The sequence below is a fragment of the Protopterus annectens genome, chromosome 2.part2, assembly GCF_019279795.1.
Source record: "Protopterus annectens isolate FY-2018-M chromosome 2.part2, PAN1.0, whole genome shotgun sequence".
Lineage (NCBI taxonomy): Eukaryota > Metazoa > Chordata > Ceratodontiformes > Protopteridae > Protopterus > Protopterus annectens.
This window is the reverse complement of record NC_056730.1, coordinates 733660173-733686757: the sequence shown is the minus strand read 5'-3', so window position 1 is coordinate 733686757 and position 26585 is coordinate 733660173. Positions and strand designations below refer to the sequence as shown.

General features: G+C 40.5%; 1 protein-coding gene across 1 annotated transcript in view; it reads right to left on the bottom strand.

Moving 5' to 3' along the window:
• The window catches only part of TTC37 (tetratricopeptide repeat domain 37), a 2356248-nt gene that overhangs the window by 721259 nt on the left and 1608404 nt on the right, over positions 1-26585 (bottom strand). The window contains exon 28 of the mRNA XM_044064132.1: positions 16822-16899. Within this exon, the coding sequence (XP_043920067.1) occupies positions 16822-16899 (78 nt within the window). The remainder of the gene's footprint in view (positions 1-16821; positions 16900-26585) is intronic.

The window sequence follows — 26585 nt, the reverse complement described above, 5'->3', positions numbered from 1 at the left end:
CCAAAAGGTAGAATGGCACACAGTCTAAGGTACACATCACACCTGAGTAGTCTGCTGTTATTCCCTGAAAATGTTAACAATTCTCAAAGTAAATCTGACATATGGCCATTTAGACATAGCTATCAAATGGAGGCTTTCACGTGTATTTTACAACATAGTTTAGCATGCTGAATTATACACTTTCTATTAGAAGATGGAGATTTGACTTGCTCAAGTTCGGGTATACAGCACATCCATGATGAATCTTTAGAAAGTTGTCATTATAGAAATGATAAATCATACACATTTTCACGAAGCAAAGTAACATTTTATTGTGATTGCAAACTTGGCATCACAAAAACTCCACTTGGTAAGAAGGACATTATGCTGATGTCAAATACAGTACTGAGATGCAGTGAAATTCCAAAGGTAGAGTATCAGCTTTAGGTACATTACGTGCCTAAATATCCTGCTATCATTCTCTCAAAGGTCTTACAGAGGTCTCAAACTCAAATGACCTTGAGGGCTGTATGAAGACTAGCAAACTCTGCCAAATGTCAAAGTCTCAGAAAGAAAAAGAAAGCAGGCATCAGCGCAGCTATGAATGCAGGTTATATGTTGATGGGCATATACTAAGCTAATGGCCTCTTGAGCCCTTATAAGCCTAGCACTGCAACTCAAATTTAACCTCAACCAGAACTATGCTAGACTGAGGATTGCTTGACGTCCAAGGATCTTGAGTCTGAGACATTTGTAAGTTAGGAGATGACATAAACCTTCTACACACTGGTAATAAACTGCAGGGCCTCAAAAGCATTTAATTAGCAAAGTCTGGCATCCTGTATTATGAGTGGTTTTAATTAGGTAGGGATAACTCTATGTGTAGTATGCATTCATTACATATGCAAAAATCCTATACATTTCACCTGAAAAGTGAAATATTTTGTCACTGAATTTGTGAATGTCACCTTACCCTCAAATTTAGACATGGATGCAGTAAAGTTCATTACATGAAAATAAAAATATATACATGTTTTTATACCTGCAATAAAGAAGTGCATTGTGCATCTCAAGGTTGACATATTAAGAGAAATTTGTTAGAATACTTTGAACATTTTCAGAGATATGATCCTACATTGCTAAGAACCACCAGTAATCTTTTTTTTTTTTCAAAAAATTCTTTATTGCAGTTTTTTAGGTTACAACATATATAACATTATACAATAAGATACACACACAACATACAACAAAACAAGTATACAAAGAAGTCCCTTCAAAAATCCATTTTTTGTACTAACCACATATTCTGCAGTGATAAGAAGAATAAAACAGTACCATTAGTTGTTTACTACATATACTAGGGAAAGTCAAACTAAAACCTCTTTATATAGGGTATGTGTTTTTTTAATCAACTTATCTATGCAAATATTTATAAAATGACAATGTTAAAAAGGTTCTCAGTATATCCTTATTGATTGTCTTACATATATTGCATATTTGACTTTTAGATTTAATATTTTTACCTCTTGAGAATGAAATCTAATAAGTATTCCCAATACTCTTGGCAGTATTTAGGTTTCTTAGTAACATACAGTAGCTTGGAAGGTTTGGAGACAAAGCCGGAGGGCACAATTATGTTGGTTTGGACATGTGCTGAGGAGGGATGCTGAGTATATTGGGAAAAAGATGCTAAGGATGAAGCTACCAGGTAACAGGAAAAGAGGAAGGCCTAAGATAAGGTTTATGGATGTGGTGAGAGAGGACATGCAGGTGGTTGGTGCGACAGAGCAAGATGCAGAGGACAGGAAGAAATGGAAACAAGTGATCTGCTGTGGCGACCCCTAACGGGAACAGCTGAAAGAAGATGATGATGATGAGATGATGAGTAACATACAGTAGCTTATGGGAGGCAATGTATTTGATTGCTACATTTCTAAAACCTTCCCATGTGAGTGGGGTTGCAATAGTCCAATTCTTTGTAATACAGAATTGGACTAGAGAACATATGGTGGTGAGAACATGCTGTAAGACTCTGGGAAGATTATTCATATTTATGTGCAGTATAACTTGTTTCCCAGGATAAAGTACTTTTTTGGTAGCCCATTTTCTCTAGTCTTGCTCTTAGTGAACACCATAAGCTATGAACTTTATTACATTCCCACATAACATGTAGAATGTCTGCTGGTTGTTTCTTGCAGTAAGGACATTCAGGTGAGTATTTGTTATTAAATGTACTAATTTTTTGAGGGGTAAAGTATGCATTATTACGTTGGGTATAGAATAACTTTTTGAACGGGCTGAATTTGAGTGCATTTTCGATGGCATCTTTTTTTATTTTGTTCAGTAATTTGTGGGTTTTTCTTCTGCCAGTATGAGGAGAATAAAGTACAATTCTGATGTTTTATATCATTTATAAGTTTATAGACTCTAGAGATTGTTTTCCCCTTGGTAGTTAGATTTGTTAGAATTAACTGGGACAAACTAGTATCTTGTTTATTAAAATTTTCAGTATGAAATTTAGTGTTTACAAGGTATTTGAGTGAGTTCATAATAATTACGTATTTCTTTGGGAGATTTAATTGCTCTCGTAATTGTGTAATATCACATTCATTCCATTTATAAATTTCCCATACTGTAATATCTCTTATTAAGGGATACTCTTGCAAGTTTATCAATTTATTATTTAGCAGCAAATTAGGATTAAGGTATATATGTTGCAGTAGGAGGGGGGCATTTAATAATTGTACAGATGAAAAGAGCTTTTGAGTAGTTAAAACCATTTGTTTAATAAGTGGATGTAAATTCTTAACATAAACAGAGTTTTGGTTTAAGTTTAATAATAGGAGAACCCTAGAATTGCACCCAAGTGTCTTAATTTGTTCATACCAAATTCTAGACCATAAGGGTTTGTGTTTGATTCATAATTTAAGATTGGACATAGTCTATATGCCTAGATACTACTGTAGTATAATTTAAAATCAGGCAACCCTAACCCACCTTAAGATTTAGGAAGTATAAGCTTTTCATACTTGATTCTAGTAGATTTAGGATACCAAATAAATCTGGATATACTTCTTTCCAAGTCTATAAAAAATTTTTGAGGTATAATTGTGAAGGTAGTGTTCATATGGAAAAGAATTCTTGGTAGTATGTTCATCTTAACGATACTGCTTTTTGATAACAAAGACATATTGACATTTTTCCATCTGTTCATATCATTTTCAATAGTATTCCAGGTATGGGTTAAGTTAGTTTTAATAACGTCACTTAAATTGGGAGTATATATTTCCCCCCAAGTATTTAAGTTGATAAGTTATCTTTATTTTGCTCTCCGGGAAGTAAAAGTGCATATGTCCTATGGGATTTAGTGGGAAAAGTTGTGATTTGTTTGGATTTAGTTTGTAATTTAAAATCTCTGAGAATTTTTCAATGAGTGTCAGTATTTTAGGAAGATCTGTTGTGGGGAGCTGTAAGTATATATTTAAGTCGTCAGCAAATGCCAAATATATAATGTTAGTATTTAATACTTTTGGAATGTGTAGAAAAGATTTCTGTGATATATAAAGAAGTAGAGGTTTTAGGTATAAATTAAAGTGGTAAGGAGAAAGTGGACACCCCTGTCTCGTGACATTTGAAATGGGGATACGTTTTGCTTTATTATTGTTAATCTGAATGGAAGTTGAGGCCATCTGATATAAAACCTTAACTTTATTAATAAATTCTTTAGGAAAACCAAACAAAGGCATAACATTAATTTTTTGCGTCTTTCGGCTTTTCCCGGTTAGGGGTCGCCACAGCGGAACTCCTGTCCGCTAATGATTGGCAGTTGAATTTTACGTACCGGCTTGCCAGGCCTGATGCACAACCTTCAACGAAGGTACGCCCATTCATGCATGTCTCCATGCAGAAGACGCTCTAACTGAGAATCGAACCAGACAGCATCTTACTGTGAGGAGACAAAGCTACCGGAGCACCAGCACCGCGGAGCTCTGTCGAAAGCTTTACTAGCGTCTGCGGCAATAACGTATTTGGGATGTTTATCTGTTTTTAGTAATCTGATAACTGTGTCTAGTAACAGAGTGTTATCACTTGTTTGCCTATGTACCATAAAACCTAACTGATTATGAAATATAATAGAGGGAAGTATATTATTCAACCTGTTGACTAAAATTTGAGCAAAGATTTTAAAGTCAGTATTTATGAGGGCTATTGGTCTATAATTAGTGGGATCCGTCCGGACAGAATTCGGTTTAAGTAGAAGGATAGTCTTAGAATTATTTATATATAAGTCTATCTCATGTTGTATTATATAGTTATATACTTTAAAAGTAGGATTTTAGAGACTGGTTCTGAGTGTATTTTATAAACTTCATAGGTAAATCCGTCAGGTCCTGGAAATTTACCTGGCTTGAGAGTTTTTATTGCTTCTTTTATCTCTGTTAGGTGTAGAGGTGCCCCTAAAAGTTTTTGTTGTTCTTGTGTAACTTGTGGAAATTTTAAATTTTGAATCAACTCATTAAATCTGACATTTGAGGGTGGTAAGTGCATGTCGTACAGCCTTTTATATATGTTCTCAAATACATGTAATATGTCTTGGTTTTCCTGAAATTTATGTCCTTCATAATGTAATTCTTTAACTTTTGGTGGGCTACTCTTAATATTTATTTGCCTAGCTAGAAATCTTGAGGGTGTTTGAGCCCATTCTGAGTATTGATATAAAGACCTGCTTTCTAAAAAAGTTAAATTTTCTAAGTAATGCTTATGTAGTTGTTTTTGCCATTCCATACATTTTTCCTCTAATTTTTTTGAATATTTTTGTTGTAATTGTAGTTCTGCTGACTCAATTTGCGATTCTAATGTGGTTTTGAAATTTATATTTTTTCTTAAACCAGGCAGATTTTTGAATTAGGACACCTCTAATAACTGCTTTTGCAGTTTCTTCAACTAATTGAATGAGTATATTGTTTATCTCTTTAGCTGCTTCTTGTTGAATATTTTTGGGTTTAAAGTCCACTTATTAAAATAAGATATGTTTTGGCTGAAATTTAGCAGGTTTATGAATATATTAATTTTAGAATGATCCGAGATAGATCTAGGTGAAATGCTGTATTTTAGCTTATACGACCGAAAGAACTGAGAGATTAGGAAGGCGTCTATTATAGACCAAGATTTATGAGACGTAGAAAAGGTATATCTGGATATTGTTTTGTCATGTTGGAAATTCTCATATGGATCAAATAGCTCAAAAGTATTTTGTAATTCACTAAGAGCTAGATTGCTATGCGGTTGCTTGGTTTCTTTATTGGATCTATCTTTGTCAGGTTCCATTATTGCATTCCAATCTCCCCTGATTTTATATAAATGATTAGAAAATTCAATAAGTTAAAGATTTCATAAATGAACATTTGTTGGTTAGAGCAGGGACTATATATTTAGGAAAAGTAAAGGTTATTTATGCTACGGAAATTTGAGGTAAACACAGCCCATCTACCATTCAAGTCAGTCTTCATGGAAACAATTTCCCCCAATAGGCTTTGTTTATAAAGATAGCAACCCTCTCTGGAAGTAGAATTGTGTCCAGCAGCTATTATATGCTTGACCCATTTACTTTTTCTCTCCCTGTCCCAGAGTTATGAGATCAGGTGAGTTTCTTGAAGAAAGGTTATCATTGTTTTACTTTGATATATAATATGCATGACTAGATTCCATTTACTTTTGTCTGAAATTCCCTTAACGTTCCATGAATCTAAAGATATCATTTCTGATGGTGTAAAAATATTTCTTGATTAGTGTTAATAAAGCACAATAAGCAATGTGATAATATAAATATATGCTGTGTATTAGTGTTAGTATTTTCCGCATAGTGACTTCTATTCTCCTACCCCCCCCCCCCTTTGTGAGCCTAGCCACCCATCCCTCTGTAATGTTAGACAAACAAAACTTCTTCTAAAATCAAAGGATTTTTGTGACTGAGTCTGGGTGCAAGTCTTATAGAGCAGAGGGATGTCAAAATTGCCTACTATTTTCCAAACGTACACAACCATATGCATCAACTCTGCATAGCAGTCTCCCTGTACCCGTATTCAGAATCAATTTTAAATATCTTACCATTTTAAACCTATGGACTATATTAGTAAATGTAATCAAAATATTTTGGAAAGCCTTATAACCAAACCAAAGGAATATACTAAAACTCTAAATAAGGTTCTTAATTCTTATATACAAGCCCTGAACCCTCCCCCCAAAAAATATCTTCTTCTTTCGGCTGCTCCCGTTAGGGGTCGCCACAGCAGATCAACTGTTTCTATTTCTTCCTGTCCTCTGCATCTTGCTTTGTTAAATCTTAACATCTTCAACTCTGCCACGTCAAGCTCTGACTCCTGCCTTTTTGTCAATGCCACTGTCTCCAACCCATATAACATAACTGGCCTCACTACCCCCTTGTAGACCTTCCCTTTCACTCTTACTAAAAAAAAATAATAAAACATCCCTTGTCATTTTTGTTTTTAAGCTATACCAAGTTATAAGGTGCATTTATAATTACATGCAAATGCCTGACTAATACAAACTAAAGAAAAAGAGAAAAAATACAGTGCAGTATATTTGTATGAGCTAGATCTATGAACACCAAAATTGAAGAGAAAAAAATACTAGATTGGCATTATTAAACAATACTGCTGCCACTCTAACAATATAATATTGCGTCCATTTTTCGCCTTCAATACATGTGTATTACAAATATCTAACTTTTAGTTTTATTTTCGTCTACATATATACATGCATTTTGATTAGTATTACAGCCTAATAAAGATAAAAATAAAAAAAAAAATTAAAAATGCCTCAACTGTATGTATAAATTCTACAATATCTTGCAAACTCTGTTCACTTTTCCTAAAGAAAAAAAATAATAAAACAAGTACACATTCCTATTGCATATTTTACCTTAAGGCGTTCATTAAATAAATCATATTTGTTTTTGGTACAAGACCAACATCATATCATAAATGTAATTTTGACACAGCATATATGAGTATGCAGCTGCTATCTAATATAATAATTTTCAGTCTTTTCTTTATGTATATCTCACAGCTTTGTATAAATATGAGTATAGGAAGGTTTCACCTAATAATTAAGATTAAGACAAAAAACATGTTATATTCCACCTAATCATCAGTTTAAAAAGTTCAAGCACATTATTTGAAATAATATTCTGCATTGCCCCTTTAAAATATCTGCATTAACTTCAACATTTTCTAGCATAGAAAGTAACTAAACATCAGTCTATCGGCTTACATTCTGCTGCACAGATTCTGTCAGTATGCCTGGCAAATAGTCTAATGTCCTTTTTCAGTGTTGTAATGTCTTGTTTACATTAGATCTATTCCCAGTAGTGCACTGGGGCTCCTAGGTCATTTAGATGATGAAATGAGTTGAAAGGTTATTGCAAACACATTGTAGCTGCATGCAATTGTGGGTAAATGGGACATCACCGCTAAAAGACCTCTCGGCCTACTCAGCAAAGTAGAAAAATAAACATATTTAAGTATTTACCTCAAGAAAAAGTTGAAATATGCAGGATTCAGCCTGAAACAAGATTATAGCATTCAAATGCTTCAGTAAAGGTTGATTGTCTTTTTTCACGCTGGATTCACATTGTAGAGACGGAGAAATGTGGCTTTTGCTTCTTCTGGTGTATCTACTGATATTTTTTCATTTTTATGGTGAAATACTAGTGCAGCAGGATATTTCATCTGAAAGCAGATTTTTTTTCAATAAGGTAAGCACAGTATTTATTAAGTTTCTGACGATTCTGCTTTATTTCAAGAGGAAGATCTTGGCTTATTGTGATTTTGCATCCTCTCCATGTGATTGCTTTCTTGGTTTTATATGCAGATAATATTGATTGTACATGAGCTGAATTAAGGATCCTGACATACATTTGTCTTGGGAAGTCCATGTTTTCTGAGCGTCTTTTGGAAGTGTGAGCTCTTTCAATTGTTATGTCCTACAAAAGCTCTTTATCCTGCAGTACTGTGCTTAGTATTTCTTTTGTAACTGTGTTTATTTGAGTGGTTTCAACTGATTCTGGTTGTTGTTGTTTGGCTTTTTCGGCTTTTCCCGGTAAGGGGTCGCCACAGCTGAACTCCGGTCCACTAATGATTGGCAGTAGATTTTTATGGTGCCGAGTTGCCAGCCCGATGCCCAACCCTCAGCAAAGGCACGCCCATTCACGCATGTCTTTCGGAGGCCACTCGACCGCGGGAAGGACATGCAGACTCCACACAGAAGGCACTCCCCGCACACTAGCTGAGAAATGAACAGGAGAACCTCTTGCTGTGAGGCAACAACGCAACCGCTGTACCACTGCAGCAAAACTTTTCAACTGATTCTGGTATTCCCCTGATAATGAGATTATTTTGTCTTTTTCTTGCTTCTATGTCCAGAACTTTGTGTTGCAATTCTATAATACTTTTTGCACTAGCTTGTATTGATTTCTGCATCTCTTGTATTTTTAGTTCATCGTCCATGACTTTTGCTTCATTTTGTTCTAATTTGAGCTGAAAGTACTTAGTTTGTGTGCAACTTCTTGGATTTCTTGTTGCAGTGGTTGTAATGCCATTTTAAGGTCTTCCAATGTTAATGCTTGTTCTTGCTTTGATCTAAGGGCAGGTTTAGTAGTTCCTGGCGGAGATTTATTTGTTTTTAGCCTTTTTGACGCAGTATCTTTTTCTGATGTAACTATATTTGATAGTTTAGATTATTAGTTACTGCATCCATGTGCTCTGGTAAATTTTCCATTTCCAACGTTGATTTAACTGTTTTTCAGATAAAATATGTTCAGCTAAATAAAGTTGCAGAAGATTGATTTATTCCATCAATTTTATATTAAAACAAGTCGTCTTTTTCTTCTCTTTTTCACTCAGGCCTGCTTATCTTGAAGTGTCCCCACCATGCGGTTCAGGAATCTGCAATGAGTACTATTTTTCTTGCAAAAAAGGTCATCCGACGTAAAATACAACTGAAATATTTTAGTAGCTTGCTTGTTGCCTTTTTTCCTGTCGAAAATTTGCTATTTTTCCTTAGGATGTGCAGGCAAAAGGTTAGACATTGTTGAAAGTTAAGGGAGCTGCACAGCTAGAGTGCTCACTGGCCGTCCACCTTTTCAGAATCCCTGAAGCACCAGTAATCTTATACATAGATTTAAGTGTTCTCACCCCCCAAATTGTTTCAAAACAGTTGTTTATTCAACACACTTTCACACTGACAAACTTGGTGTGTATCTGAAGCATATCAACAGCGCATTCATATGAAATCAGAACCAGCAATAATACTCTTATCAGAAAAGTTTAGATTTTTCTAATTTTAAATGTTATAGCAAAATATATGTATTTTACCTGTTCTGACAGGCAGTCACACAAGTGAGATTCTAATGCCTGTTATCCCTAACTGCTATTAGATCCTGCAATCTGCATAAGGCTAACAGTCTTGTCCTAAACATTTACTGAAAAATACCTTGAAGCAGTGAGAGAGAGAGAGAGAGAGAGAGAGAGAGAGAGAGAGAGAGAGAGGAGACACAGAGTCATTTGTAAGGACAGTCAAATTCAGGCCAGAATGGTCTTTTGCACTGCCAAAATTCAACATAATGCAAAAAGCATTCAGTCAGAAACAAAAGTGTATCTTTCAGTTCTTGTCAAAATAATAAATATAAAAACTATCAAAACAAATGTAAAATGTTGTAACTTCAGGTCTAAGAAAAAAAGTTATGTACTCACCATAACGTTCTGAGTTGTTGCATTTCATTTGCCTGCAACCTGTGGGAATATAGATCTGGTACGGATCAGACACTGCCACATTTTCCAGCATCAGATCCATGCTCCAAGATCCTCCCCTACCCATAATACCCGTCTTCCCTCCTCCCCTCAGATTGAGTTTGCTGCAGACAGTAGCACCCCAACCTAACCATGTGCCTAACACTCTGGCATTGGTACCCATAAGCAACAGAAAAGGCTCACCAGAGTAGAGGCTATGTCTCTTCCATCCGGTCCAGAACACAGCCCACATAAGGCAGGGAGAAAGAGGGAGGGACGGTTGAAGACAAATGAAAAGCAACAACTCAGATGGTACGTTATGTTGAGTACATAACTTTTTTTTATCTAAAGTTCTTGTTTTCATCTGATCTTTAACCTTAGATACAGAGTCCCCAGTTACCAACCCCCCTGGGAGGTCCTCATGGAAGGATGTTCTGGATCATGGCGGAGCCAAAGGATGCCCTGCCTCTGGAGAGGAGATCTAACTTGTAATGTGAAATAAACTTGAGATGATGCCCAAGTAGCTGCAGACCAAATGTCATCTAAAGACACCCTAGACAAAAAGGCTGCTGAAGTAGCCACAGACCTGGCAGACTGTGCCCTGACATGACCTGGTGGAGATAATCCGTTGGCTTTACATGCCAAAGCTATTCAATGAGATATCCGATGAGCAATTGTTACTTTAGAAACAGGTTTTCCTAAGAAAGGCTTAGAAAAGGAAATAAAGAGCTGATCAGACTTAGGAAAGGGTTTTGTTCTATGCAAATAGAAATGCAGGTGCCTATGAACATCAAGCAAATGCAATTTATACTCTGTTATTCTGAAAGTTTGGAAAGAAAACAGGGAGATTAATGACCTGGTTAATATTAGATTCTGATGCCACTTTTGGAAGAAATGAAGGGTTCATCCATAAGGAAACCATGTCTTTATGAAACACCACATAAGGGGACTTGACAGATAAGGCTTGGATCTCCGATACCCTTTTAGCCGAAGTAATGGCGACCAGAAAAGTTGTCTTCCAAGACAGGAATTGCAAGTCCACTGTAGCTGCTGGTCCAAAGGGGAAAGAAACCAAAGCTTGTAGGACTAGGGTAAGATCCCAAGGGCGAGTAGAGTCGTTAACTGGAGGCCCGTGTAAAAAGGTACCTTTCATAAAGGTTTTACAAAGCTTGGAAGAAGCCAAGGAAGTCGAATTGTCTTCTATATGAAAATTAGAGATAGCTGCCAAATGTACCTTTACCGTAGAAAAGCTAGCATCCTGATGAAAAATATCTGCCAGAAGCTCCAAAATGGCAGAGACTGGAGCAGTGAAGGGGTCTAAATCATGCTGAGAAGCCCATATCGAAAAACATTCCCACTCTTCTTAATAGGAGAAGACAGCTCAGGAGTCCTAGCTATCACTGGAACTGGAGCAGTCAAGCAGTGAGATTCAGACCGACCAGATATGGGTACGGAATCCCTAAGGGATGCGTGATCAGATCTGGAACTGAGTCTAATGTCCAGGGAGGACACACTGCATGAGACCACAGAAAGGGGAACCAAACTTGGCGAAGCCAGGAGGGGGCAATGAGGATCACTAAACTCCCCAGTCATTGAGCTTTTTGAATGAATTTCGGGATCAGAGGGAGTGGAGGATAAGCATACAGAAGACCACAGGGCCAAGCATGAACTACAGTGTCTCTGGGGAACTCCCCCAGAGGGGGGTTCAGAGCAAAAAACTCACTGCACCTCATGTTGGAAGGACAGCTGAAGAGATCACAGCAAAGCTGACCCCACTTTAGAAAGATCTGATCCCCTACTGAAGGATTCAGAGACCACTCGTAAGGCATCAGAATAGATCTGCTGAGCCTGTCTTCCAGAATGTTGGACCTCCCCAGAATGTGCGCTGTCACCAGAAAAAGGCCGGAGGAGATTGCCCCTTCCCACAATCTCATGGCTTTGCAACAAAGGGGATAAGACCTGGTCCGCCCTGTTTGTTGATGTACCAAACTACAGACATATTGTCTGTCTGGATGGCAATAATCTCTTGGGGAAAATGGGCATGAAGAGCTTGCAACACCAACAGCACCGTCCTCATCTCAAGGGTACTGATATGCAAATGGTTCTCCAGGGAAAACCACGTGCCTTGGACTGTCCCTCCCATGCAATGCCCCCCCACCCGAGTAGGGAGGCATCCATAGTCATTGTGATCACTGGGGCAGGAAGGATAAATGGACGACCAAGAAGAAGATCCGGGGATTGAAGCCACAAAAGAAGCAAATCCCTGCAAGCCTGAGATAAACAAACTGGAGAGGAGATAACGGCAGGTCTAGCAATGACCAATGGACCACTAAGGTCCACTGGAGAACCCTCATATGCAGATGAGCCATAGGGATCAGGGTGATTGTGGTCGCCATAGACTCAATGCCTGAAGAACTGACTCCGCAGATGGATACTGGGTCTGAACAATGTACAACACATGTCTGAGGGATTGAAGTCTCCAGAGTTAGAAAAATCTTGCTGAGTGGTACCTAACCGAGCCCCAATGAATTTGAGAACTTGAACTGGATCCAATTGGGACTTTTTGAGATTTATGGTTATGCCTAGCTGGTGGCGGTCTGGAGAAGGAGATCCCTGGTCTGACAGAGTCATGCTTGGAGAGAGCGGAAAGAAGCCAATCGTCAAGGTAGGGGAAGACCTGGAACCTCTGCAGCTGCAGGTGAGCCACTACCACTGCCATCACTTCGGTGAACACCCTGGAGGCAGTTGTGAGACCAAAGGGGAAGTGCTCTGAACTGATAATGATTGGCATCCAGCCGGAAGTGGAAGAATCTCAGACAGCACCTGTCCATTTTTATGTGGTAGTATGCATCTTGGAAGTCCACTGAGCGCATCCAGCTATTTTTTCTGCAGAAAGGGCAGAATGGACTGAAGAGTGACCACCTGGAATTTTTGTCTTGGCACCTGACAGATTTAGGGTTGAAAGATCCAGGATGGGTCTTAAGTCCCCCTGTCTTCTTTGGAACAGATGCCTGATCTTGACTGAGGACATGCTGGATGACTCGCTTTTCGAGCAGCTTGGAAATTTCTACTGCTGCCTCCTCCCGTTAAGCGGGTGGGATGTCCGGGAGGTGTTTGGGTTAGACAGGTGTTGAACGAAAGGAACTGAATATCTTCTGGATATAATCAGCAACACCAAACGATAATCTGCGATGGACTCCCAGGGCTGTTGGGTGCAGAGAGACATCCCCCGACTGCCTCCAGAGACGAGCAGTTGGGCAACCCCTCAGGGCTGATGTGATGGGTCTGTCCAGGAAAGAATCCAGAGACCCCTGGCTCCTTGGACCTCCTCTGCCATGAGGACGGCATCTGTCGTATCCCCCTCTGCCTCTGGGGGAAGGCGAGTCCTGAGCACTGTGGGAAAAGCCCTAAGATTCTCAGAACCACATCTTCTTCACCCCACACTGATTCCAGGAAAAGGATCTTTGTGGGGTTGAGAAGCAAATCCCAACAGCAGACAAAGTCTTCCCATTTTTCTCACTCTTGACTAAAGTGTCTTGAACGGTTTTATGATAAAGGGTGGAACCGTCATAAGGGGCATTTGTAAATGACACCTTGAAGGGCTCTGAGAATGCACAAAGCCGGAGCCAAGCATGACACTGAATGGCAATACCTGTTCCAGCCACCCTAGAGAAACCTTCCATGGACTGTGACAGGAGCCTCACAGAGGTATTGGAAATAGAAGTTAGGGTGGCCATACGGGAGGAGAACACCTTCTCCTCAGCAGACATGGACCCCTGGGTCAGACTCAGCAACCTCTTTGACCAGGTCCCGCTGTAGTCTGACATGTGCCATATAGTTCAGTACACACAAAGAAAACGTGACTGAAGCATAAGCCCGCCTCCCGAAAGGTCCATGGCCTGGGACTCTTGGTCTGGCGGGTGGATCATAGAGCTCTTTCTTGGTGGCCACAGCAACCACTATGGCATCAATCGGGGATCCCTCTAGACGAATGTTGCCTGTCCAAAGTGGCTCTTAGAATTTTATCTGGGTGCTTGGGAATGGGCTCCAGCATGTCGGACTCCATCCATGCCCGCGATGAAATCAATTCCACAAGAGGATAAGTAGGAGGGGACACCCAGGAGGTAGAGGGTCCTGTGTCAAACGCCTCCAGGAACACAGACTCATCCGGGTTGGGTTTTTGGACAGACTACCTCCCATGCTGGCATAGGATTATCTGAGTGTGACCATGGGGAACCATTCCCTTCCTTTAAATCGGTGTCTTCTGTGAGGGACTCTGGTGGAGAATCCAAGTGCCTCCTTTTGCATGTATGTTTCTGAGAGAGCTCCTAATGGGGTGCGGGTGGGGGGGGGGGCTCTGGTGAGGACTCGGAAACGTCTGGCCAAACTCCCTGGGGTGGAGAATCAACAGACTGTCCCTGAGAGAGCAGGATGGCAGGTTCCAGACCAGAAATAGAGGGAGCCAGGACAGACTCCGAGGGTGATAACCTCAAGGATCTCAAGGGAACTGAGAGAACCCTCTCCACCACATCAGAAGCAGAGGGGGAACGAAATCCCCAAAGTTGGGAGCAGTGACAGATCCGTCACCCTCTGTGTCAATGGGGGAGCTGGATCCGAGTCTCCAGGCACCAAGGGTCCGAGTGGAAGGGCCGATTCTGAAAACCTCGAAGCTGACGCCATTCCTTTGGCTCTGGCGGCAAGGCTATGACTCCAAGAGACAGACGGCTCCGAACTGGTCAGAGCCAAGCCACTTAGGGTAATGGTCAGTGTAGAGGTACCTGGTACCATCAGCACTGACGCCTCGATGCCAAGAAGTCTCAGACCCAAAGACTCCGAAGCCAGGGGTTGGATGGGAGAAGGAGCAATGGGAAGGAAGGCGGACTGCATGCTGACAGCCCCAAAAGGGGAACGGGCAGGAAAGACTCCCATCTGGACCTGGGTTTGGATGAATTTCCACATCATCCTGTCCACCTCAGATTCAGAAAGAATACAGGTGGACCAGATGGAGGAAGTTACAGATATGGACCTGGAGAAGCCGATAAACAGGATCAGGCCAGAGAAACCTCCGGCGAGAAATGAGGCGACCAGAGCAGAGGGGAACCTGGCCTGGGATCCGTGTGGGATTTAGCCAGGAGCTCAGCAGAAGCAGCATGGTTGGGAGACCTCTTTCTGGGCCTATCCCGCTGCCTGTGATGGTGCTTTTACCCGTCGCTGGCCTTTTTAGCGGGAGGTTGAGTCTCAGAGGCCAGAGTGCAGGAAGAAGAAACAGAGGCCTAGGAGGAAAGTGGGGGAAGGAGGCCTTTCAAAATAAGTTTGTTCTTCCTGTGGATCAATGCGTGGGAGTTAAAGCCCAAGCAGATCGAACAGGAGGGGTCCAGGTGAGCTACTCCCAGACATACAACACACAGAATGCGGCCATCGGAAGGGGCGAGCTTATGGCCACATTCAGTGCATTTCTGAAAACCTGGCTTGGGGGTCTCAGCCATGGCAGACAGAAACCAAGCACGCATATACACACACACCCTCCCACAAACACTTACTAGACAGGAATGAGAGACTGAAAGACAGAAAGAAAGGTGAACTTTTTTTTTTTTTTGATATCAGAAAACCAATGCCTGCGTGCATGAATGGGTAGGGTATAGAACTAGAGAAAATAGTTAGGAATGGAGAAAAGGAAGAAAGAAGACCAAAAATAGAACCTCCGCTTAGCAGGAAACTCAGAGCTAACAGGCCACGATTTTGACTGAACACGCGGCAAACGAGACCTGAGGGAAGGAGGGAGACCGTTATGGGTAGGGAGGAGCTTGGATCCAATGCTGGAAAATGTGGCCGAGTCGGATCCGTACCGGATCCGTGTTCCCACAGGTTGAAGATCCAATGAAAACAACAACGTCAGATTACATATTTCCGTATAACATTTATGTGTATTATTATTACATGTTCTGATATACAATGAAAATTCAAAATGCAGCTGCTCTTAGTCTCTGAGGGGATGAATACAATATAATACTGTTTACAGACAATTACGTCAGTACTATTCCCTGAAAATGTCATACTATAATGGAGATCAATCATGGATATAAAGGCAGAGAAAATAACCCAAAGAGTTGGTAGTTAGGGAAAAGACCACTGGAAAATAGTTATGAACAAAGAAGTTAAATGGAAATGGTGCAAATATTCAGCTCAGCAATAACTGAAGAACACAATTTGAAGCACTAAAGCAAAATTACAATAACGCAAACCCACCAAAGGACAAAATGATAGGGTTTCTGTGACATTAACAGTATATGATAACTTGGGTATTAAAACTTTATAAGTAAAAAAACATGCAAGTATTTACAAGCATATTCTTCAGCTCCATGAAAATATACTTTTACAGTACCAAATGGACACTATTAAATTCTCTGTACTACACTGTCCCACCACAGCAAGGGGATACTTCATAGAAATACAGAAAATAAGAGATAAAGCCCTGACAATGTTGAAGGCACCCTGAGTTCAGTGACTTAAGCAGCTGAGGGTGGAAGTAAATGGCATCTGCTGTTTCATTTGTTCTGGGAGAAGGAGGTGGCTCTGGTTCGCCACAAAGGTAGCACCTAGTGGAAACACTAGATGTCTGCCCCATGGAGCTCAAGCTTTGAGAGCTCATGCTGGCATGTGCAAGCTTCCCAGAAGACTTTAATGTGTGAAAGCACACTTCCTCCTCTGACAGCAGCTACAGCAGAGCAATGAGGAGCTGCCACTGTAGGAGAGGGGGATGCTCCACTGGGAGAGGAAGGAGTTAGGCTGCCTTGAAAGACCTCTAGCCTGCTCCTTATCAGCTGCTGGAGGATTCCCAAGCAGGAATGAAGGGGTCATAGGGTTTTCACATTCCCCAGGGTTTCCTGGCTCAGGATTAATGAACGAGCCAATGTCATGGGAAGGGGGGGATTAAAATAAAAAAAAAACAAAGCTTTTATTATTAAATGCTGGAAGACAGGCACATATGTGAAAAAGGTACTGATATATACCAAATGAACTTCACTACACTTACCATAAAGCTCGCCCATAATTTCTTGATGCAAAGTTAAGTCTTTCTTGATCACCAGCATTTTTCAGTAGAGTAACAGCCCTGTAACAAGAAAATTATGCAACAGTGAAACAAGATACACACTGCATAACAGTAACTGCCCAAACAAGTAAACAAAACTGGACCAAGCTAGAATTTATTTTTTCACCAACACACTTTTCATTTATGAGAACAGACACTGAAAATAATTTTCTACTCTTAACTGCATCTAGAATCTGGTCGCTGAATAACTTCATGGCCAAAACCCTTCCCCTTAACAACTTGGTATTTTTTTAATCATGTCACTACTGGAAAAGTAAAATGAACAGAAAAGACAGTTACAAAATGACATATCTGTTTATGACACACAAAGAAAGCAATAAAACAGTGACAACACCAGGAAGCAAAACAGAAAAAAAAAAAAATTAAAGACAGTGACATGCAGATCAAGTAGAGGGCATTATGTAAACACCAACCATTAATGTTAGTCATGTTTCACCCAATACAATCCCATACCTTTGAGGTAATTTCACAGCATGTCAGTAGCTGCAGAGATCTTTTCTTCAACCCAGAGGGCACTCCCACAAAGAATTCTCAATAACAATGTACAGCCAAGCCTCCATTTGCCAGTCCAAATGTTATGGTCTTTGTCAGATAATTGTAAAAAAAAAAAAACAGGCAGGCCCAAGCTTCCTATACTCTTTGAAGATGGAAAAGAAATCCGACACTCTGACATAAAAAGGTAGAAAAAAGTAAACTATGTAGAAACAAGCAAAAGGTCACTAGCAAACAAGCATGGCAAGTGACATTGCTACTCCTTCAAAGAAAGGTCATGGTAGGTGTGAAAAATCTAATGAACCCTTTTAGGCTTCTAACAGCCTAAATTGGTAACTTTTAACCCTCCATAGCTGATACTTAGCAAAGTTCTCCAGAATATGACAGATGGTCAAGAATTCTGCAAAAGTGTGTTGTTATCTTGTCCACACAGGGCATGACTAAAACTCCATCAACCAGATAAGGAAAGCAAATGTCCACATCTCTTAGGTAGGCTGCAATATGAGCAAAACATAGAAGTTATAAGAAGCAGATGTGTACTCAAAGGTGCAAACTAAAAGGGCCTGACTGCTACAGACACTGAACATCAGACCCCTTTGAGAGCAGGGTAAGAAGGTACGTGGAAGGACATATTTTGCAAGTCTATGATACAAAGCCAGCCACTCCGTACACAGAAGAAAGGAAAGAGGGAATGCAAAGAATTCTGAGCTTCCTCCACTGGAAGAAGCCATTCAGGGCTCTCATTTCTATGATGGACTTAAGCACCTAATTCTTTCTGAGAACCAATTAAATGTATGTGTACCTATGTCATCATAAAAATTCTGATTTAATATAGATGTTTAAAAGAATAACATTTTTAAGGGGAAAAAACATCAGTGGCTCAAAGTTCCCACAACTTGGGGAAGAGCTTTCTCCCAAAACAGACAAAACTGCAAAAGCCAGAAAATTAATGACCAAAAAGGCTTACCACTATAGATTTCCATACATCAAGGTTGAAAACAATATTTACCCAACCTCTTCCTGTAATAGTGGTAACCAGCTAGGGAAAACTAAAACCCTTTCTACTACTGGCAGTTTATTTTCAGGGGTTTTATGATGGAGAGCATTCCTGTGCTGTTGCTACTGCTCCTCCTGGGACCAACACACAAGTCTGGGTCAGACCTATATTGAAACTGCTTCCCTTTGCCCCTAAGCTGCTACTTGGGCTGCAGTGGTGCTGGCCTAATTACTATCAGCATATGATGACTACAACAAACCACCTGACTCCTCTCCTCAAGATCATTAATGATTGTTGGTGAAAACGGCATTATGCGGCTCCCAATGGAGATCTGCAAGTAACCCAAAAACACAGCTAACTGCATCTCCATAACACTGCCATTGTTACAATCGCACTATCTAATGATTTACAACACAGAAGTCCAGGGAAGATGCTGTATACACATTCTTAGCTCAGAGATTCAGGTGCATAGAATCCTTATTCAATGGCTAGTTAATGAGGTGGTGGGGAGTATACCAAAATATAAGGGTTATGGCAGACACTGAAGATGAAGATGCTAGGTAATTGTACAAGATGTCCTACGGTCTAGGGCCAAGCAGAAAAGGGTGTTTCTTTCCTACCGTGTGAATCATTGTAGGTAATTTATCAGGTGCTTTCTATGCAGAGTTCATTCTGGATGTTATAAATGGAAAGGTAGAACCAGCTGAAGTGCTAATTCTTGGAGAAGTAAGCACTCTACCATCTCTTCATGCCCTCTGTCAAGCATGGTACTTCTAAAACTTTGGTTGCTGAGTAACTATCTAAAGCACACCTTCAACGCATGAATCTTCAGGAAGAGATCATGATATGGTGTGAGAACAAGGAAAAGTGAGAATTTGGCTGGGGATTGGGCATGTCATCTTAAAAGCAAAGTCAGACTCTTCATACTGATCTTCTAAGTTACTGTCTGAGCTTTTGACACTGGACAAGGTATCCACTGGATACTTACTGATGTAAGCTCTACAGCATCACCTCCCGCCTTAGGATATGATGGATCCTTTGGGTAAACCTTTTTTTTTTTAAGTAAGGTCAACAAATACCTCAGGTAGCTCTGTGAATTCAACATGTCTGACACTGAAGAGTCCTTGTAAATGACCACTGTGGCAACGAGATTCTGACATTTTTCATACCCCTAGCAAAGGTAAAACTCCTGTACACTAAGGGCTCCCTAGAAGATCTTCCAGAGGTGACCAGAGGGTGTTGTTGAGTTATCTTCCTTTTAGGCAACTGAACTAAATTTCTACCACTTCTGTGGTTTGTTATGCCTGCAGTAGAGTTGCATGTTCTCCCTGTGCCTCTATGAGGGTTCTTCCCACCTCCTGAAACATGCATTTCCAACTCAAGAAGTGAATGAAGTTGTAGCAGCAACAGACTCTAATTTGTGCCTATCTGGGAAATAGCTGTGTAGACCAACTGCTTCTGACATCTACTGCAGTGCACAATATCACAAGATAGGAGAGTATGGATCACAGACTTTGAACCGTGTCAGGCCTAACAACCCCAAAGTGCAAAATTGGCTCTAGGTATTTTGGTGGTCTTGTCAAATGTCACCAAAAATGGGCATGGCTGTTTGCCAGTGATAAGAGGGTAGAGGACCTGGCCCACTCCAACCTATGCCATGCTACAGGTGGGAGGAGTCTGTGTGTCCCCATTTGCCACTGTGTGCCTGCAATAAAGTCTAGCACCCCTGGGTCAATAAGCTACTGGCAGTCTGGTGTCCAGTTGCCCTGCCTGGGTTACCTGTGATAACTCTGTTGAGTGAAAGCTGGATGCAAAGCCAATCAACCAGCTAAACATGAACTAAGGATTGCTTCACTGAGTGTAGGTTTACTGACAGGATTCAGTCTGGGATTGGCTGACATAATGATAAGGAGGAAACTGGACATCTTGTGTACCCAGCAGACAAGGTGGAAGGGCAGTGCAGCATAGCCACTAGGCATAGGATCCAGATTCTATTACTCAGGGGCAAACAGGCTAGAAATGGTGTGGGAATTGTGGTGAGGGACAGGCTTCAGAAGACAGTGAGGGATTTCATGAGAACTAGTGACAGATTCATGGCAATCAGAGTCTAATGTAAGGATAGGGCAATATTCATGATCTCTGTCTATCCTCCACAGCAGGGCTGTAATAATGTGGAAAAGAGTGCATTCAGACAGCAGATGTAGGACCTACCTGGTAAAGCAAGATAACATGAGTATGTGTTGATAATGGAGGACAGAATCCTCATAATTTGACAGACAGAATATTAGGACTGCCTGGACCCACATGGGTGGGGTACTGTAAACTTAGAAGAGGAGGCCATTTTAGACATCTGTCTAGCAAACAACTTAATAGTGGCCAACACATGATTCGCCAAGATAGACAGTAAAAAAAAAATCACATAAAAGAGTGGCCAACATGCAACTCAGGTAGACATCATCCTAGTAAGGAAAGGGCATGGGATAGAATTAGAGATTGCAAAGTCATTCCCAGCAAAACAGTTGCTCAGACCAAAAACCACTGGTGGCTACAATAAGCTGCAAGCAGTGGTCAAAGAAGGCTCTAAGGTCAACAGAGACTAGGGCTCAAGACCTGGAAGTTGACTGTAGTGAAAGTTCAAGACTTCAAGGAAATACTCAAGGCTCTAGTATTTTAGGAAGAAGAAATAAGTTCAGATGAAGAAGAATTGCAGACTTCAAAACTGCATGTGAGAAGACTACAGAACAGATATGCAGCTGAGACAGGTTTGGAAATATGGTACACGAAGAAAATTAGTGGTGGAATGTAGAAATCCAGCAAGTTATCAAAAGAAAGGCATACAGGAGAAGGTAGGAGATAGAAAAAACAGACCAGGCTAAGAAGGCAACTGAAGAAAGCCCCACAAAAACTGTACTGCTTCATTGGCAACCTATAATGAAAGAGGAACAGCCCACCCCTAAAAGAATTATGAACGCCATCAAGGAAAATGAAGTCAGGGAAAACATCAGACTCATATGAGGTCATGGCAGATACGATCAAGATGCTAGGTGAATTGACAGGGATAGTCCAACTGGACAAAGCCCATTTCCAGAGTTATGTAGACATGTAGAATTTATGACAAAATCACCTGTCAACTTTATCAATTACACTACTAGACATAGATGTTTACAGGTAGTTAAGCATTGGGTCATCAGTAGCAATTGTATATATGCTACTCAAGTTACAGAATTACTTTAAAGTATTAACTTTTATAGCACAGGATACATCTAGGTGAGCAATGTCATGATGTCATGACGCACAGGCATTTTGAGAGTACAGCTACAGTTTAGAGTGTTCACATGAGACAGGAAGTTAGACAAGATTTAGGTAAAGTGAGAAAAAGATCAGAGAAAAAGATGTGCATGACTGGAAAGAGAGCAGGTTAACATGGGAAGAAAGATTGAGGAAATGCTGGGATACTGGAGAGTCAGCCTGGTGTTGAGCATGAACATGACCAGGATTTATTCAGATGTAGTTTGACAGGCTTTTAAAATGCGGTAGTTTGTCAGTGAGTTTGATGTGCTCTGGGATGGTGTTCCATATTCTAAGTAAGAGGGGAGATGAGCAGTTTGGATTCAGATCAGGATGCAGCACAAGTGACCTGATGTTTGCAGAGAGAAAGATAATGAAGACAAAGCTAGAAATGAGAAAAGAGGCCAAATGGACATATGACAAGGTCCTAAGAACGCTGACTGGGACACTTCTGAGATGGTTTGACGTTCCTGAAACATTGGTGGAATTAGCGCAGGGTATGTACAAAGACACAATGACACAAGTATGAACAGTATTTGGACTCGAAGATGTTCCCAGTAGGAGTCTGTGTGCATCAGGGTTGGTACTGTTGATGGACTACACTAGTAAACAGGTCAGAGGAGACAGATCAAGAAAAACTGCTGTGTGCAGATGATACAGCATTATAAGTAGTAGACTCTGAACTGGAACTATTTTATTTATTTTTACTTGACATTTGTTAACTGGGTTAGTCCAACTGGGCAAGTAGCCTTTTTTCAGTGGAGGCCCGAGAAGAAAAGCTCCAACAATAGCACACGTAACAAAAATGATCAAATGGCAGTGTTTTAAAGCTAAAATAGTACTTGTACAATTACAATATGTCAATAAGCTAGAAAGATGCTAGGAAAGTGCAACAAAATGCCAGAGAAGGTCAATAATATTGTACATCACAGAGTACAAAGTTATATACAATAGTAAGCAGCATATACAAGATTATGACAAGTTTACAAGGCAAACAGGATAAATATAAATATAAAAATATATAGGAGATAAACCAAGGTAATACCAATTTTCAAAAGTCTGCATCTCTGGACACTAAGAAACTACTGACTAATTAGTAGGCTACTTGAAATACAGACAGAGAGAGTGGAGGCAGAAATGGTTACTGCAGTAGTATTAGAGGTGGATTAAGTTGGGTCATAGCACAAGCAAGACCAGGATAAACGGAGATTATCCTTTACAGTTGTTTTGAAAGAGTTAGGGTTTGAGTTCTAACACTTAGAGGAAGTTTATTCCAAGCATTTGCCACTGAGTAGCTGTAGAGGAGTTTACCAATATTGTTTTTGGGTGCATACACTTGTAGAAGATGCTGTTGGGAGCTACGGAAAGCCCAGTTGGGAGTATAAGGCTGGATGAGGGAGGAGAGAGAGGGGCACGAGGAAGGTCTGTGTAAGATGGAATGAGTCAGGAGAAGCTGTGGTATTAGGATTTGATGGTGAAATTCTAGCCACTGCAGGTGTTTCAATGCTAGGCAGTGGAGAGAGCGGTAGGGTAGGTTTGCGTTGAACCTTCCAATTTTGTTACAGGTGAGTTCCAGTTTAGACAGAAGATTGGGTTGGATGTTAGTGAGAATGGAGGCTGCATAGAATAAGGTGGGGAGTAGGAACACTTTTGCAAAAGATATCCTAGAAGTATTTGTGAGGAATTGTTTATGCCTGTATAGCCGACCTAACTTTTGATGTCTCTTTTTAATGAACTGCTGAATATGGAGATCAAACTTTAGTTGGTCATCGATAAAAACTTCTAGTAATTTAGTGTGAGGTTCTACAGTGATGACAGTGTAGTCAAGGGAGGAGACAGTAAAAGTATCTTTGTGATGTTGGAGAAATTTAGGGAGAAATAAAAGACGTTTAGTTTTCTTTGGATTGAGTAGCAATTGGTTGGAAGTTAGCCATTTTTATGAGGTGAGTAATATTGTCGGAGGAGGAGATAATTGTGGAATCATTAGCATACTGTATGACAGAAATGAGTGGACAGAAAGAGTACAGGTCATTAGTAAAGATATTGAATAAAAGGGGTCCAAGGATGGAGCTTTCGGGGTACACCAGTCTGAAATGGTAAGAAGGGAGAGAAGTTAGATTGCCATTTAACTGCCTGGTATCTGTTGGAGAGAGAGCTAGAGAACCAAGAAAGAGCAGAGTTGGAGAGATTAAGGGTAGCTAGTTTGGACAGAAGTAGTTGGTAGGAAACAGTGTCAAAAGATTTGGAGAGGTCTAGAAACAGACAGGAGATTAGCTTGTTGTTGTCACAAGAAGTTGCAATATAGTTAGTGAAAGATATCAGACCAATAGCTGTACTGTGATTTGGGTGGAAACCATGCTGTGTAGGGGTAAGAAGATTTTCTAGGAGTAGGTAATCAAGGAGTTGTTTATGGATGCAGTTTTAAAGAATTTTAGACAAGGAAATAGTATGGCAATAGGCCTGAAATCTGAAGGGTCAGTTGAGTTGCCACCTTTGCGCAAGGGTATGACACAGGATTTTTTTTTCATATTTCAGGTACAATGTTTTCTTTGATTGACCAATTGATCAGGATGGAGATGTGGTAGGTGACAGAACTGACAGCAAGTTTTAGGAATTAGTGGGGTAGGTTAGCTGATGGAGAGCAAGTTTTAAGTTTGCTATGAATTGACGAGATATAAGCTGTGGGGATGAGTTTAAGACAGAAAGGGGTGTTGAGGGTTGATGGGGGGATGGGGAAGGTAATGGTGTCATTTATGGTTAGGTTGCAAATGGAGTCGATGAAGAAGGTATTAAGAAAGGTATCAGTATCAGTGGGAGAGCAATTTGGGCATGGATTAGGTGATGGAGGGTTTCCAGGATGTAGTAACTTATTTACCGATTGCCAGAATTTTTGGGGAACTTCAGTAAATGATAATGGAATGGCATGTAAAACTGAAGGCACATGGGATGAAAGTGACCACAGAGAAGACAGTTGTCATGGCAGCAAATAAGAGTCATCAGAAGAACCTGAAAATTGAAATAAAAGGGAACAAAGGGGAACAAGTTAACAACTTCATTTGGGAGGGGTGTTGAAGTAGAAAGGAAGCCTGAATGAAGAGGTCAAAGACAAAATCAGAGAGGATACAGCCAAATGGCACAGTGAGACACAAGAATGCCAAAGAAGCTAAAAAGTAAGGTACACAAAACCATTCTATGACCATTACTTCTGTATGATACAGAAACAATGGCAGTGAAGGTTTAGCAGTTGATAAGGCTAAAGCTGATAGAGGTGGAGTGACTAAGACTGTAGGATGCACAGTGGGGAACAGACAAACAAATTATGACATCAGAGCAGAATCCAAAACAGCTCCAGTTACAGAAAAAGTCAAATAGAACACACTGCAGTGGTTTAGGCACATGTGCAGGAAAGCAGAAGATTTGGGAGAGAGAGGAAGAAGGCAAGAGGAAACAAAGATGCCCAGCAAAGAAATGCATGGGTTGTGTGAGAAAAAAACAGTAACAGTCAGGGTCTATATTAGCATGTCGACAGGGGTGTTTCTTCAAACGCCCTTATGTCGACACATATAAAACAAAATGTCAAAATCTCAAACGGCCACAATAGAGATTCTTTCCCCAGGGAAAAAAAATCGCTGGGCCATTGTCAGGAATTTGCCGTTTCCTGCACTGCACTGCACTGCACTGCGATCTTGGAGTTGGTATATTTAAGTAAGGGGGTGTGGGAGGCAAAGCCCCCTACTTTATTTTGTCTGTCAGTTTGGTTTGTTTGCTGTTGGCCCAGCAATTTTTTCCCCCAGGATAAAAAATTGCTATTGTGGCCATTCGAGATTTTGAGATTTCGTTTTATATGCGTCGACGTAAGGGCGTTCGATGAACAGCCCTGTCGACATGCTAATATAGACCTGACAGTCAGGCATGACTGTCAAAGATAAGGAGAAATGTTGACAATGATGCAACAACCTGACCCCATGTATAAGAAAGAAATAAAAAGGTTGATAATGATTTTTAATGATGATTTGGTTTGCTATGTAATATATGAAACATCAGCGTAGAAAACTAATATAATCAAGTGATCACTACTAGCTTCAAATGCCTGGAAATTATATTTCAGGAAATAATACCTGCAGAGTGCACACCAAACGCTTACATGAATCTCTCACTAGTCTTTCAAATGGCAAGTCTTTTTACATTCCTCATTATGGAACAGTACTCAGGTGAAAAGCCCTTGGTGCATTTTTCCCCCTTCAGAAGTACCAGTTTTTATAGGGGTACCATGTTTTCCCCTTGAAGAGTAACAGTTTTCATGTGGTGTTATTTCTGCACCAACTACGAAGAAAATACAGTTGTGTACACTTACCATAAATGTAGATGTTCAAGTGTATTCACTGTTGCAGTCATCACACTTGGGTTATCTGCCTGCAGGTAGCCCTCAGTCAGCCCAAATACCAGAGACTTAGTATTTCTGCATCAGTTGCTATCACTCCAGGACTGACGTCAGGTCGTCAGGGGTATAAAAACAGGCAGCTGACACCATTACATCAGTTTTTCTTGCCCCAAATGTCAGGAGTCTGCCAAATAGGGAGCTAAGTTATGGTGGGGAAAAACACCACCAGTAAAAAGTAAATACCAATACCAATACCAATACCGCAGAATGGGGTGAGTAACAGACATAGAGAGGAGAGAGAGAGATAGAAACAAGGGGGCTGTAGGGAGGGAAACCAGGACTGCAACAGTGAATACACTCGAACATCTACATTTATGGTAAGTGTACACAACTGTACTATGTTCTTCGTGTTTCACTGTTGCAGTCATCACACTTGGGTAGATTCCCAAAGCTGAAGAACGGTGGAGGTAGTCAAGAAGAGTCGGGGCTTGCTAGTATGCCTTGCAGGACTGCTGTTGCAAAACACGC